Source organism: Sinocyclocheilus rhinocerous, unplaced genomic scaffold (genome assembly GCF_001515625.1).
Source record: "Sinocyclocheilus rhinocerous isolate Xijiao unplaced genomic scaffold, SAMN03320098_v1.1 scaffold113, whole genome shotgun sequence".
NCBI classification, from domain to species: Eukaryota; Metazoa; Chordata; class Actinopteri; order Cypriniformes; family Cyprinidae; genus Sinocyclocheilus; species Sinocyclocheilus rhinocerous.
In genome coordinates, this window is record NW_015646846.1 from 3,434,056 (window position 1) to 3,451,100 (window position 17,045).

General features: G+C 37.5%; 1 protein-coding gene across 1 annotated transcript in view; it reads left to right on the top strand.

Moving 5' to 3' along the window:
* Positions 1-17,045, top strand: part of LOC107708181 (receptor-type tyrosine-protein phosphatase gamma-like) — a 79,933-nt gene that overhangs the window by 46,638 nt on the left and 16,250 nt on the right. The window contains exons 3-5 of the mRNA XM_016512360.1: positions 7,456-7,635; positions 10,327-10,475; positions 14,640-14,735. Of these exons, the coding sequence (XP_016367846.1) occupies positions 7,456-7,635; positions 10,327-10,475; positions 14,640-14,735 (425 nt within the window). The remainder of the gene's footprint in view (positions 1-7,455; positions 7,636-10,326; positions 10,476-14,639; positions 14,736-17,045) is intronic.

The window sequence follows — 17,045 nt, forward strand, 5'->3', positions numbered from 1 at the left end:
ATAAAACATTAAAAATCTTACTGTTCAAAAACTGTTGACTGGTAGGTTATATAGATTACAGAAATGTTATATTGTAATTTTATTATATATACAGTGGGTACGGAAAGTATTCAGACCCCCTTACATTTTTCACTCTTTGTTATATTGCAGCCATTTGCTAAAATCATTTAAGTTAATTTTTTTTCCTCATTAATGTACACACAGCATCCCATATTGACAGAAAAACACAGAATTGTTGACATTTTTGCAGATTTATTAAAAAAGAAAAACTGAAATATCATATGGTCCTAAGTATTCAGACCCTTTGCTCAGTATTTAGTAGAAGCATCCTTTTGATCTAATACAGCCATGAGTCTTTTTGGGAAAGATGCAACAAGTTTTTCACACCTGGATTTGGGGATCCTCTGCCATTCCTCCTTGCAGATCCTCTCCAGTTCTGTCAGGTTGGATGGTAAACGTTGGTGGACAGCCATTTTTAGGTCTCTCCAGAGATGCTCAATTGGGTTTAAGTCAGGGCTCTGGCTGGGCCATTCAAGAACAGTCACAGAGTTGTTGTGAAGCCATTCCTTCGTTATTTTAGCTGTGTGCTTAGGGTCATTGTCTTGTTGGAAGGTAAACCTTCGGCCCAGTCTGAGGTCCTGAGCACTCTGGAGAAGGTTTTCGTCCAGGATATCCCTGTACTTGGCCGCATTCATCTTTCCCTCGATTGCAACCAGTCGTCCTGTCCCTGCAGCTGAAAAACACCCCCACAGCATGATGCTGCCACCACCATGCTTCACTTTTGGGACTGTATTGGACAGGTGATGAGCAGTGCCTGGTTTTCTCCACACATACCGCTTAGAATTAAGGCCTAAAAGTTCTATCTTGGTCTCATCAGACCAGAGGATCTTATTTCTCACCATCTTGGAGTCCTTCGGGTGTTTTTTAGCAAACTCCATGCGGGTTTTCATGTGTCTTGCACTGAGGAGAGGCTTCCGTCGGGCCACTCTGCCATAAAGCCCCGACTGGTGGAGGGCTGCAGTGATGGTTGACTTTCTACAACTTTCTCCCATCTCCCGACTGCATCTCTGGAGCTCAGCCACAGTGATCTTTGGGTTCTTCTTTACCTCTCTCACCAAGGCTCTTCTCCCCCGATAGCTCAGTTTGGCCGGATGGCCAGCTCTAGGAAGGGTTCTGGTCGTTCCAAACGTCTTCCATTTAAGGATTATGGAGGCCACTGTGCTCTTAGGAACCTTAAGTGCAGCAGAAATTTTTTTGTAACCTTGGCCAGATCTGTGCCTTGCCACAATTCTGTCTCTGAGCTCTTCAGGCAGTTCCTTTGACCTCATGATTCTCATTTGCTCTGACATGCACTGTGAGTTGTAAGGTCTTATATAGACAGGTGTGTGGCTTTCCTGATCAAGTCCAATCAGTATAATCAAACAGAGCTGGACTCAAATGAAGGTGTAGAACCATCTCAAGGATGATCAGAAGAAATGGACAGCATCTGAGTTAAATATATGAGTGTCACAGCAGAGGGTCTGAATACTTAGGACCATGTGATATTTCTGTTTTTCTTTTTTAATAAATCTGCAAAAATGTCAACAATTCTGTGTTTTTCTGTCAATATGGGGTGCTGTGTGTACATTAATGAGGAAAAAAAATTAACTTAAATGATTTTAGCAAATGGCTGCAATATAACAAAGAGTGAAAAATTTAAGGGGGTCTGAATACTTTCCGTACCCACTGTATATGTCTTTTTGACTCTTTGATTTTATCATCATTTAGATTAGTAGTTTTGAAGAGATAATTCACTCAAAAAGTACATTTCTGTCATAATGTACTAACTGTTCAAACCTGTACGATGTTTTTTCAATTTTTAGAAATCGTTCAGTATTTTTTGTCAATACAATGAAAGTCAATGGGGTCCAAACAATGTTGTTTTGGTCGCCATTGACTTTCACTCTATGGACAAAAGTAGTCTTCAAAATAACGTCTACGTAGGCAGCTCACTAGTTTTTGGAACATATTTGCAAACCAGTGTTTTTAACTAAAACTAATAAAAATTGTTTTCAGTAATTGAAAAAAATTGAAATATTGAAATGCACTATAAATATTACATCAAAAACCGTGTAATCTCATTGGTTCAAAGGCCTGGTATGCATAGCTGTATGATAATTTTTGTTTAGTTTTGTTTTTGTGTAGCATCTCACTTTTGTTTTTATTTGGAGTTTTGTTTTTGTGTAACATCTCACTTGTTTTGTTTTTGTTTAGAGTTTTGTTTTTGTGTAGCATCTAGGGCTGTCAACGTTAACGCGTTAACGCATGCGATTAATTTTACAATCCTTAACGCGTTAAAATAATTTAATGCAATTAACGCAAAATTACTGAAGCATAATTTCTGTTCTAACCCTTTAACCCAATTTTGCTTCTCTGCTTGCGATTAGATCATTTTAAGCTGCTAAACTCCGGAAAGTTTTCAGTCCAATGATCCAGTAAGTGAATGCATTCAAACAATCCGTCCAAAACAGCGCTAATATAAAGGAAACCAGGCTGATTACATCAGAGATTGCAGAGAGAACAGAGACTCGCGTTGCGTTTTCAGTGAATTATTCATTCCAGTGTGTTTCGCTTTTAAACACGAGCTCTGTAATATTCTGTGATTTTCTCTGAAGAGCGCGAGCCCTCACATGTAATGCGCTTGTGTGAAGTACAGACTGAACGGAATGTCAACACATCCCACCGATGTATGGCCAGATGAGACGCAAACTACGTTTTCTCGACTGGATAACCAGTCTCGCTAGTAAAGTTTTGATGGATGAAGACTGCAATCAAGGTGAAGACGATTGCGGTGGCGTACAGGAGTCGTACAGTAATATATATACATTTACATTTAGTCATTTAGCACATTAAATATACCTTTCCTTATATTCATCTTTTGTATTCCACGGAAGAAAATTATATAGGTTTGGAACAACATGAGAGTTCAACCACACTCTCATGTGGTTCCAAAATTTTATGACTTTTTTTCTACTATGCAGCACAAAATAAGATATTTTGAAGAATTTTTCAACTGTTTTTGTCTGCATAATGAATATTATAACAGTAAGGGCGAGTAAATGATGACTGAATTGTATTTAAATTTTTGGGTGAACTATCCATGTAAGTCCCGTTAATGATTTTGTCATATCTCCTCTGATGTTTTTTCTCAGTCTGTGAAGAAGAGTTAATAGGTTTCCTCTTTGTGTTGCTGAAAATTTGTTGTGATTGAGAGAGCAAGACACAAGAAGACACGACAAAACTGTCAAGCTATCACCTTCCCTCAACACATCTCTCAGTGTGATGCGATGAAAGCTGTTGCATCTTGCAGCTCGTGAGCCACGTCGTCTGAGGTGACCGGTCGTCAGATATGTATACGGTCCTTAAGAACAAAGTGTTGAAGTGAGAGAGACGTTGAGCGACTCCGATGACGATTCACCGATCACCCTGACGTGGTGGATGTAGTGTCACTGTAACAATTGAAGATGCCGGCAGAGCCAGTTGTTTAGTCTGTGACATGGAGAGATTAAATGGTTCAGTGAAGATTTGTGGACTGTCAGTTGGACGGACATGGATCGGCCTACGGCAGGAAATACCGTAGGCCGATAGTTTAGGATGAGAACCGCGTCTTGGTCTTTTCACAAAGGGACCCAGATGACTAATTAATTAGGAGATCAGAAAGCGGAGGGAATTCGTCTCAGCTTTGTGCAGGTGTTTTAAATCTATTTCAGAGAAAATGGTGACCTGCATTGCTGTGGGGAGGCTTATGTAAAAGCGGGATGAATCTGGAGGAGAGATTGAGTATTCCAGGTGAAGTGTCTTTGTGCAGATATCCTACCCCTGCTGGGACAAAAACCGACAGCTGGTTCAGGCACACTGTGCCAGCACTTAACAAATCAGAACACAGGAGTCTGGCCCAAGGAGAAATCAATGGGGAGGTGGAAAGCGGTAATCCAGCATCCATCTAAGAATCATATTAGCACCGAGACTCTACGCCTGGGTGGAAAAAACAAGTGGCTGACTGTCGTCTGAGCTGCCAGCCTAAAAGCATAGACGCAGAACCCTGAGGAGATACAGTAAAAGCCAGGATAACCCTCAGGATGTGTTTAATTGGCTTCTGACATTGGGGGGAAAAACAGCGCCAGATTGTAAAATCAATTCATCATTTTGGACTTGGACAACCGTGTTGTCTGAATGCAAAATATTCACAGCTGAAAAAACCAGTTGCTTTTTCGTTGCTGGAAAATTGATGTCAATTAGCAGAGCTCCGAGGAGATTTCTGCACCGTAGCGGCGGGCCAAGAACTTTGGAATGACCTACTTGTCCCCTCATTAATTGGGTAAGAGGAGTAACCTTTCCTTAAAAGAGGAGAACCGTGACTTCTTCTGTCCCAATGGAAAGTGATCTGACCTTAATCTGTCAGATTGAAAAAAAAAAAAGAGCTCCCCCATTCTCTGGTGGTCTCAGTGTTCCTGTTCCAGAGACCTAGGTGCTGGGTTGAAACTGGTCAGGGCATCTCCAGTAGCTTTCAGTGTTTGATGGCTTGGTCCACTAGTGTTTTGTTTTATTTTGTTTTATTTGCATTATAATGCATTTATCTGTACATTTAGGCATTATTCAGTCACTGTTTCTGAAGGTTACATCAATACACAAGTAGGTGGCAACAAGTGACTGTCTTTATGAGTGAATCATTGAGTCATTCAGGCAACCCAATCGCTTCATTCAAAAGCATCGATTCATTCAGGAACACAACAAGTGATTGTCAATGAGCGAGTCATTGAATCATTCACTGAATCAATTAATCAAAAAATCGTTGATTCTTTCAGGAAGGAAGATGAACGGCTGTGCTGTGTTGCTCGGAGATGCTAGTTTGATTTATTTGGAACTATTTTCGTTAATGGAGCAAAAAAAATACATAGGGTAACTGGCAATTAGGGCTGGACAGTAATTCAATATCAATATGTATCGCGATATAATTTTTTTCAATAACGGTGATATGATTTTTAAACACATTTCCGATATTTCGATATACATTACCAGTGTTTCCCATACATTGATTTATTTGTGGCGTTTGACTTAACGTTGAATAAACATGAGCACTGCACGTTTCAAAATCAAAACAGGGCACGGGTGTTTTATATGAATGTATCTCTGAAGGAAACCGACTGTCTTCAGAAAAGTTTAGATGACATTTTCATTTTATCTGATAAAGTAGCGTTCATGCGCGGAGCTGCTTTGATTACAGCCGTTAATGGGGAAACCGCTAGTTTTAGCACTCTAAACCAGCAACATGTTTTTGTTGTTGCTCAATTTTTTTTGTTTTCCGCAGCAACTAAGAGCACTTTTCATACTCTTTATTCTGGCTGAAGCACATTTGTTTCAATCTATAAAAAGAATCAGCCTACACTACGAGTCTAAAGTTTTTTAACAGTAATATTTTTTTTTTTTTTTTAAAGAATTTCTTCTGTTCACCAAGGCTGCATTTATTTGATCCGATATCGGAATTATATCGTATAGACCGAAATTAAGAAATATACCGTGATATAAATTTAGGCCATGTCGTCCAGCCCTACTGGCAATATTAGTGAAATATAAAATACTCAATATTAACGTTTTTTGTGTAAAGTGTGCGCTTCTAGAGTTTTTGTCTGTTTGACGGTGTGTGATTTGTTTGGTTGGTATAAAAGCAGTTTTCCATACTCTGCTGTCCACCTACGACCCATGTCAGTCATATACAAACCAAACTCTGACGGACTCATGTTTCTCAGAATATCAACAGGATGTCATACAGTCTATCGACGGGGAAAATAAGCGCGACTGAGCTCAGCTGGGAGTCGGCAGACTTTTAGCACAGAAGATTAGAGACAACGTCATTCTTGACACCACGATCAGACCGTCAAGCCCGAGGGCAAATCTGATGTGCCGTCTTTGAACCTACAGCATAAAATACTTTGGTTATAACTCAAAAACTGCTTCAAAACGCAAGTCCATTTTTGACTATGCTTTTGATTGGTATGCGGTCAGTGTGTACACAAGATAGCGTTGTGATGGCAACCGTGCTTCTGTTGAACCAATCCCATGAGGTTTTTCTCCTCTCTTCCCACTTTTCACTATCTAGACTGGGAAGAATCTCAGCACCCGCAGTGCTGATGATAAAATTATAGTGGTTAGTTGAATTTCGTACCTTCTTGTGACTAAGAGTATTCAGGTTGCCATAGCAAAGTCTGTTTAATCTGACTCTTGGAAAACAGGTCCCAAAATTGGAGTGATTAGCTTCAGGCGCCCCATAACTGCTCTTCAGAAATTATAATAACATATTGCTGTGTACATTTGTCCTTGCAGGAAGCTGAAAAATGGTGATTAAAATGAGAGTTTTCCTTTGTAAGATAGTTTGCACAGATTGTTAAAGAGAAACGCACTTGTTTTTACTGCTCTTAAGATTCCCATCCAGACATATAGCTGTTTACCGCAACCCTCAACATGTCACAGATTATTATTCATATACTGTGTGCGAGCCTTAATTTGATGCGCAAAGCATTAAGCATTAGGTGGCAATTTACATACACCACTATGACATGGACTCTGATACGTCTGCCACCACTGGTAATGAAACCATTCATCAGTTTAGCGCTGCATGTTTGCAGAACATGTGTGCTTATATTTCTCTGTCTCAGACCAACACAGATGGCTGATGAGTATCAAATTGATAGCTCAACAACATCACGAGAAGAGGGGATTTATGTGTAGAAAACGTTTGCATTGCATTTGTGTTTTGCTAATTCAGATTTACATTGCAAATGTGTACTTTTCCTCAACTGCTAGACAGAGATGAGTCAATGTTTAGTCAACAGAGGAATAATTTAATTCTGTCCTGGTGTGTGACATGATGTACTCTATCTAAAACAGCATTTTGCAAATTCAGTTTTGTTTTTTAAAGTTTTAATGATTAGTCATTCTATTTTAATTTTTTTTAAGAGGCCTCGTGTTAACTGAGAGACTGCTTGAAATATTTTCACTTTTAAAAAGTAATTTGCCACACCACAGGACCTTTTAAAATGGCCTAGTGAAGGAAAAAGGTGATTAAAAAGTGTGAAGAAATGCTGTAAAATATATACTTTCCATTACATATTAATAGAAATTTTAATCATAATTTTAAAAAGGACTTTATACATTAACTATACAATTATATTTTTGAATGCTTAAATGTCTCATAGTTTATGTTGTTAAATTAATGGTGCTGCATACATACTTATAATATATACACTGAACAAAATTATAAACGCAACACTTTTGTTTTTGCCCCCATTTTTCATGAGCTGAACTCAAAGATCTAAGACTTTTTCTATGTGCTTTTGAAGTTGCTTTCAAGCATCTGCCAATGTGTAAATGTGATGCAAATGTAAAGTTTCTTGTTTATTCTTCATTTTTCTTTCACAGGCACCTACGGACCACGAAGGTGGCCCTCTGCTTATCCAGAATGCGGGGAAAGGAATCAGTCTCCAGTGGATATCCCAGATCAAGACACACAGGTTTCTCAAGAGTGCCAGGAGCTGACCTTGGATGGCTTTGAAAAGAAGTCGTCAAACAGGACCACCATGAAGAACACAGGCAAAACAGGTTCGCCAAAGAATGAAACTCTTAACAATACTCATCTGCTCTCGTGTCAGAACTTTGACCATCATTGCACTCTTAGCTTTAGGCCACTTAAATGTTAAAAATATTTCCAAATAATTGCACTATAAGAAACAGTTTGCAAGTGTCCCATCATGACAGACAGTTGCATCAGGTCTGAGGGAGTTTGAAAGTCAAAGCCCAAGCAAATATCATACATGCTCACTGCCCTCACAACATTCCTATAAGATCTGTTTTGATGCCTTGCAGATGTGGAAATATGAGCAGCTTTATTTTTATTTTTGTTTGTTTTTTTAAGACTTAAACTCAAAATTAAGGTTTGAGGTTTGAGGATTTTTTCAAATGTTTTTAAAAGAAACCTATTATGCTCGCCAAGGTTGCTTTTATTTGATCAAAAATACAGTAAAAACATTCATTTTCTGAAACATTATTACAATTTTAAGTAAATATATTCTATTTTAATATATTTTAAAATGTAATTTATTCCTGTGATGCGAAGCTGGATTTTCATTAGCCATTACTCCAGTCTTGAGTGTCACATGATCCATCAGCAATGGTTCTAATATGCTGATTTGGTACTCAAGACACATTTCGTATTATTATCAATATTGAAAACAGTTGTGCTTAATGTTTTTGTGGAAATCTTGGTACATTTGCATGATTCATTTATGAGTAAAAAGTTCAACAGCATTTGTTTGAAATAGATTTTTTTTGTACTAAGAATGTAAAAGTCGTCACTGTCACTTTTGATCAGTTTAATGGAACCTTACTTAATAAAAGTATTCATTTCTTTAAAAAAAAAAAGAAATCTTACTGACCTTCAACTTTTGAATAGTAGTGTGAATACATATGAATAATTTGAATATGTCGTCATCATCAAAAAAAAGGAGAAAAAAAATAAAATTTTGGTTACACTTTATTTCGATAGTCCACTTTAGACATTATATTAACTATAAGTAACTTTGTAACTACATGTCAACTACATGTCAGCTAATTCTCATTAATTTGCAACTACATGTCTACTAACTCTCAGAGTAGACTGTTAGGGTAGGTTTAGGGTTAGTAGAATAAGTTGACAAAGAAAGTGTTAGAAGATATTAAGCAGACAGTCTACTAATACTCTACTAACTGCTAGTTGACATGTAGTTGCAAAGTTACTTACTGTTAATAGAATGTCTAAAGTGGACTATCGAAATAAAGTGTTACCATATTTTTTAATTATTGTAATAGATAAATGTTCAATTTTCCAAATTTCCGTAGTCTACTTTTTGCGTTTTTTTTGTTGTACTCATTTGTAGGAAAATCATCCCTTTTTGGCCTACAAACCTAACACTAGCCAAGGATGATGGTGCGACAGCATTCTTTGCGCATTTGAAATGTTGCTTTCTCTTGGTTTTAATTAGGAGTAATTTTGAGAATGGCACACTGTAGAGCGCTATATTTACTCCTGAGAAGGTTTTTGGAAATGCTCGCCAGGACCATAAACACGCTGTGGCATAATTACCATAGGAGCTTTTTCTACTGTTTACAGAGCACAGCGTTAGATCCTTTAAAACCCCAGTATTACGAGCGTCTCCCGTGTACCACGAGTCTTTAGCCCAGTATGTGCATACAGCGTTGTGTGTGTATTTACCAAAAGATCCCATCTCTCCACAAACATCCCTCATATCCGCCTAAATCAGTTTGTTTGTTCTCACCCCCCAACACTTTAGTTTACTTAAGAATTAAACCAAGATCTCCACACGAGAGCTTTTCTTGTGTTAGATGTTCTTGAGTGGTTCCTTGTAGTTCATCCTAGACTCAACAAAGGACTTGAATAGGCCTTGACCAATCGGCATAAAAAGTGTTTTATGAAATGAAAACCAATTAAAGTAGCCATTTAAATCTGATTTGATGTGAAATATGTAATTGTAATGTAATTGTTGCTTTCTCCTATCCAATCACAAAATGCAGAGACAATTATAAGCTATTTGTAAGGTGATTCTAAGTTGAACATTCAATAAATGCATGGTAAAGTTTATGTTTTTATGATCTGACTGTGAATGTTCTGATTTATTAACAATAGGGTCAGTAATGCTGCAGATGATGCTCCTATTTGACTTCATTTACAGTTAAATGGATTAAAATGTCCAGAATGTTTTAAAACAGCATTGAATTTGACCATGCTCATTAATTGGCCATGGAAAAACAAGTTGTATGAAGTAGTTATCCTGTTTCTGCAGAGACTACCCAGCAGAAGATATTTCAATTTGTTTACCAATCCAAGCTTTAAAGAGTCAAGAGGTCATCTCTTAATGCGGTATAATGTGACGGTCTGTGCCAGGAGAGCCCATGGAGCTCATTTTGATGTGTCCGCTCTGGCCTGCAGAGTACACACTCAGTTTCTTCTGCCTCATTATTTGTTTTAAAGGTCCTTTGTCAACATAAAAAAGACAAAATTCCTCTGGAGCATTTTACAGTCTGAAGAAAAGTGGGATATTGAAATGTGTATATATATATATATATATATATATATATCTGCCTGCATTATCTGTTGTTGAATTGCGCAGCTTAAAAATATATATATACTTGGCAGTCTTAGTTTTACATACTACGGCTCATTAAATGTAAAATAAATATTTATATTTATTTGTAAAAGTATTTAACTCCCTCATCTGGTCTTCTTTTTCATTCCAGTGTCTATTGTTCTGAAGAATGATTACTTTGTGAGAGGGGCCGGCCTACCTGGACGCTTCAAAGCAGAAAAAGTGGAGTTTCACTGGGGCAGCACCAATGGATCAGCTGGTTCTGAGCACAGTATCAATGGAAAGAAGTTTCCAGTAGAGGTGAGTGTGTCGCATTATGTGTGTAATGCTCAGTACGTTAACTACACTCAAAAAAACAGTTCCAGTTCCATTTATTCATTTATTCTTTTGTATGGATCATTCCATGTCAACTCGACCAGTGGTCCCCAGTTCAGTCGTTTTTACCCCCCTGTAATCTGGCTCAATCTCAGGTGAAAACTGTCATTTTGACCCCCCTCTACAAAATAGTGGATTACTCAGTCAATATACATCCATGACATTTAATATTTTGGCTTTCATCACTACATGTTTATCTTTCTTCAGAAAAAATATTGACAAAATCAAAAATTTGAGCTGGGGAAATTTCTGAAATTTAGTTGATTTGACACAGAATGACCATATGTTAGTACCATCCGTACAGCTCTGGAAACCTGATCAAAATCTCAAATCTCTTATTGACAAAGAAAAAAGTTTGTGCCTGGTTTCAAAAGGCCTAAAGGAATCCATTGTTTCTTTACAAAACCTTGTTCACAACAGTCCCTGTGAATAGTCCTTAAACCACCCACTTTCACATTTAAAAAAAATCTTATTAGGAATGGATTTTAGACGAGGATAACATTACTAAATGAGTTTCTTCAATAAAGTTCAAGGATTCCACCTTGACTTGAGTAGGTTGAAAGTGGAGTACTAATCTGCACTAATTGAAGAACCTCTCAATGAAACTGGGATCGATGCGTTTTATTGACTTGATGGTGCAGCCGCTACATTTCACTGAAGAGCAAGGATATTCAGCTTCCTTCTCACCTCAGAGTGATAACTTTTAAAATGATTTGAATTCTGGTCTATCTATCCATCCATCCATCCATCCATCCATCCATCCATCATATAAACATTTTGTGGATATGAGAAAAGAAGTACTGAGCCCCAGTGCTCATCTCTGTCAACAATGACGAAAAGCCTTAAATCTTTAATTAGTGTAATTCCTTTCCATGCCTTACAGGGTACTTGTTTTTAACAACCATACAGTTCAAAAAGTGTCTCTTTTACCTTGCAGATATTATTTTGTGCAAGATTAGTATTAACTCTTGATGGTAAACCTTCTCCATTTGCCCTTGAAAACACTGGATGCACATTCAAGTTTGAGAACTGTGCGAGACAGAGTTAGGTGTAAGAAATAGTGTACACTGCAATCATTTTTTATTTTGAGTGCATAGCCAGAGAATTCAGAATGGACCACTGCATTCAAGTTAAATATTGTTATGCAATCACACATTATATGCTGGAACATGTTAAGTCGAGTGTATGCTGGCCTTTTTTTTGTTTCCGCACATGGTTTCTGTCCCATTTTGATTCATTAACTGAACGTGTTTGTGCTGTGCTTTACTCTCGGTCACCATAAACTCTGTATTGGCTCTTGGAGGAAGCTAATTGGCTAATGAGGGTTAGTGATAAATGAGTAATATATTTCCCTCTGTGAAGACACAATAAATGGACACCATTAAAGTCTGTGATTTAAAAGAGGCCTGAAGGAGACTGATTGGTTTTCATTAAAGGCTTGAACTTTGTTCTTTCTTCTCTTTATTAGCGGCTTAATTCATTGTCCACCCCTTCTGACATTGTCTGGTCTTAATTACTTTGTTTGGAGGTTAGTTATCTGTTGCCTAGCTGTTGCCTAAAATGCCCTGGGTTCCTTTGCCATGTCTGTTGCTTTGCCAAGGGTGTACCAGTCTCCGTTACAGAAATAGCTCTTTATTTCATTCCATTTCATTTCAGTGTTCCAACAAGGTCAGAGTATGTGCAGAGTAGAAACGAATGCTAACTTTTTGAGCCAAACCCTACTGGCATTTATCCATGATCTAGCAGTATTTATTTTCTATCAATACACTGTCTACACAACAACAATTTAGAGGATGGGAAAGCAAAATCATTTGTATTCATCAGTCTAAGTTTGTTGCATTTGTATTCATCAGTCTTAAGTTTGTTGGAAATTAGCTGGCACAGAGGTCAGACGACCTGGGCTGGCTCCACCTCTCTGGCAGCACTTTCTCATTAGACGAATCGACTTCGCTCCATAAATCCCATTTTACACCGAAATACAATTGATGTGTATCCGTACGCCGCTGGATAGCCGCTAAGCATTATCTAGCGATTTAAAACCCAAACGCACTGAAGACAGAGACTGAGAAGAGATGCATCCAATTATCTCTCGACGACTTCTATTGACCTCTGGCTCAAATCTGGCACAGTAAATTAAACTACAACAGCAATAATGTTCATTTTATTTTTTGGCCTTTTTGCCACTTTTATTAGTGTTGCGCTTGCCAAGGCAAGCATCAGCATGAGTATTTAAATGAACTCTTAAACCGAAGTATTAAACTTCAGCACATACTGTTTGCTTTAGATGTTAAACCTGGGAAGCCTGACATGAAATGATCGTTTTTTTGGAATAGTTGGAACAGTTTATTGAAACTTTAGATAAAATATTTTTTTACATATTTTATATAATAATAATAATACTTTAAAAAAGGGTGCAAAAAGGACATCTAAAAATGTCCGCCTTCAGGTTGTGGTGCACATGTATTTTTGCTATGAAATCTTTAATGATTTTTATAAAGTAAACTTAAGAATAACATTTATTGGACTGAAACAACTTGGGGTTACTTGATTATCCATACATCATTTTTTAGAAATATCTTGCTATAATGTAAACAGAGGTTTGATAATAAAATTATTTAAATTAAAATAGATATATAAAGCATTTAAATATCATCTTAAGGCATTTTTGGGAGATACAGCGTGATTACTGTTATTTATATGCATTTTATGCAAGTAATCTGTTCTCTAATTGATTTAAGTAGGCTGTTGTCTTTACAAAATTGCATATTATTTCTCACTTTGGGCCTCTGAATAAAAGTGAAGCGTTTTTTCCTCCTTGAGATTGAGCTCCACATTCTCACTATATCATACTATTTAATCGTATCTCAAATCGTGCATCTTTTTGAGGAGGAATGTTCTTTAATTTTTTAAGTGATCAGACTTGTGTTTTTTGTCTGGCTGATGATAAAGCAAGTGAGCAAATCCATATACCTACTATAAATTCATATCTAGGGACCCCAGAGTGTTAGTATGCAACTACAGTACATAAAAAAAAATGTTAAAAACCACCCAGAATGCCTTAGCTACCACATAACAGGCCAATATTATATCTGTAACCTGTTTATGTAGTTTGTGTCATATTTTTTACCATGCATGTTTTACTATAGCAAATTTGTCTAGCTTCTAAAAGGTTGAGTTTGATTGGATATTACACAAAGCCTCTGCTTTATTTCTTTCAAAAAAAGTATTTTCCTGTCCTGAAATGTAAGATCATATGGTTAGCCGCATTTTATTCTTTGCATTTAGCATTGCTTTCTCTTTTCCTGTCTGCAACCTTATCAAAAGAGACTGCCTCGCCGTCAGTTGAGAAGCACTGGTCTAACAAAATAAGAGCTTGCTATTTTTCTTACACGCACCATTAAATGACCAGGGAAATGTGCTAAAGCGAAGTCCACAAAATAAAATGAAGAGAAAACAACATCGGCAGGCAAATAATGCCGCCGCATGAAAGGCTGCCAGAAAATAAGCTCAATTGGAACGTGATTGTCATAGCGAGGCTTAATCTTATTCCCTGCATTTCAACGATCTCTTTCCCGATTGCTCAGCTGCTGTGAGCGTCGACATGCCATTCATCCCGCTTTCCTTTCTCCCCTTCTCTGTCTTTGTGCGATCGTCCCTGTTTTTTCTGTAATAGTAGATTTAGCATTTATTTGACACGTGGCACTTTGTGCGTTTGTTCAGAGACAATGTTTAAGGCAACAAAGACATGTTGTTTATTGCGCCGCACTGGGGGGATTTGCTTCCGAGGTTCGCTTTCTCCCCAAATCCGTCCTGAGAGAAAGCATATAATCCTTAGTTGTCTCAGATGTCAAAACGTGGAGTGATGAGAGAAGTAGGATACGCCAGATATGCCGTTATTGTGCGTGTGAAGATGATGCGAGGAATATCAATTTGTGAGGATTTGACAGCGTACTGTACCAGTTTCGATACCACAATGCTTTGTGTTTACCAAACAGGAAAGTCAAAGCAGAACATTAGTATGAGCCGTTTCAAACCCTGTCAACTAAGAATGCAGTTATAAAAACATGTTCTCATCTCTTTGCCTCGTAGATGCAGATTTATTTCTACAATTCAGATGATTTTGACAGTCTGAGCACCGCGATAAAGGAGAGACGAATCATCGCCGCCATGGCTGTCTTCTTTCAGGTGAAGATCTTCTTTGATTTTTTGGGGGGATTTTCAAATGTTTACCAGCCTGTGAAATAGGGCTTTATAGCTCATGATACCAGAGACAGAGAGAAAGAGACTAAAAACATCAGATAGATTTGGGTTGGGCCCATGTAGCCTCAGGGCCTATTTTCACCATTAGCAACAGGTAGAAGAATGCGCAGACATGTTCTGCTACCCTCTAGCCATCTTTCTCTCTTGCTCTTCTCACAGTATAATAGAATAAACTTGCTTCAGTTTCAAAGAATAATGAGAGTCCATGGGGCAAGGCATTGCAATGGGATAAAAGTTAAAGTACAACTAAACTGCTTCAGAAGTGTATAGCTGCAAGACTTTGTGAGTGACTAGCATGATGAAGCGGCCTTGTAACCTTGTCTCTTCAAAGGTTCTTGCGATCTTTATTCATTTATGAACATGTAAACAATGACATGACGTAACCAAGAGGTCGAGATTTGGAATGTTAGCATTAGGCTTCTTGTGGTAGATGTAGTTAGTCATGTATTCTGATAAAATTATTTTAATATATTAGGGTCATTATTGTGGTTTATGGATAAAAGTCTGATTATGCAGGCCCAGATGGGAAACAAAAATAAAGTCCGCAGATTATTGTGGGCAATCTGCAGACTTTATTTTTGCTTTCCATCTGGGCCTGCATAATCAGATTTTATCCTCTAGAAAAGAAGTCTGACCACTGAAAGGATGATTTAGACAACTTTACAGCTAGTGTAACTCATTTTACTGTTCATAAAGTTTGGGTTTGGTAAGATTTTGTTTTATGTTTTTGAAAGTCTCTTCTGCTTACCAAAGTTGCATTTATATGATCAAAAAATACAGTAAAAGCAGTAATACTGTAAGATATTATTACAATTTAAAATAACTGTTTTCTATTTTAATATGTTTCACAATTTTATGTATTCCTGTGACAGCAAAGATGGTGATGTGCTGATTTGGTGCTCAAGAAACATTTATTATTATTGTCAATGTTGAAAACTGATTTTTGTGTGGAAACCGTGATGCGTTTCAGGATTCATTGATGAATAGAAAGTTCAAATGAATAGTATTGATATGAAATAAATCGTTTGCCACAATTTAATGTGAAATATATATATATATATATATATATGTGTGTGTGTGTGTGTGTGTGTGTGTGTGTGTGTGTATATGTGACCCTGGACCACAAAACCAGTCTTAAGTCGCTGGGCAAGAACTTCATTTGGATAACTTTAAAGGCGATTTTCTCTGTATTTTGATTTTTTTTGCACCCTCAGATTTTCAAATAGTTGTATATGCAAGCTTAATATTTCTGCTTTTTGAAATGCCTTGCTTCATAGACCTCCACTGTAACTGCATCACTGCCAACATTTTTCGTTCGTTTTTACAAACTGAGGGACGAGTTGAAGGTGAAGTGACATAACAGAGCAAAAACATACCATTACGCTCCTACCAGCATTGTCTCCTGTTTGTTTATTTTTACTTTTCCTTCTTTTTCAACTGTGACCAATGTTCTTATCAAGGGTGAAAATGGCACAATTTCCACGGTTTTCTTAATGATTCAAGCCAAAAAAAGAAGATTTGTGGTGCACAGCCTCAGTATTCAGAGATGTCATATGAATGTATAGAGAAAAACAGGCTTAACAGGTCAGCGTGATGATCCGTGAAAATAACATAAGCTTTTTTGCAGCGCGGCACCGCATTCATTCCCCTTCATTCACAACATGCTTTGCACACTCACATACAGTAGGTTTTACACACCTTAACTAATTTGACAGGCCTATCCTTCACGCTGAAAGTGGAACGCAGGTGTGTCCTATGTTTATCCATTGTCAAACGCTGAAAGAATAACCTACGTCGGTGGACTTAAACTCTTTCGCCCACTTGTGACAGCGTTATGGCTTACCGCTATTAGTGCTTAGACAAATGGTGTCATGTGGCGTGTGACATGTCCGTTCCTTGGGGTTTTTATATAGTTAATCGATGTGGAGCTCCTGTATTGGTGGTTCCCTTGGGCTCTTTTATTGCCACCTTGTTCAACCAAATGAATCCTCAGAGAGCACGAGTGAGTATATTTCATCTCTGACCTGAATGAGCTTCTCCATCAACCTGAATAAAAGGTGCTTATGTCAGCGTGCTCTAGTTTTTAATGTTGCATAAGCAGAGAACATGGGAAACGTATGTTCGATAACAGCAGGATTTAAATGCAGCTCATCCTTTTTGTATTTCTTTAACATAGAAAAACAGAATAATCGCTAATTTTATGCCACATTTTTCTGTGTATTTTTTCTAGGTGGC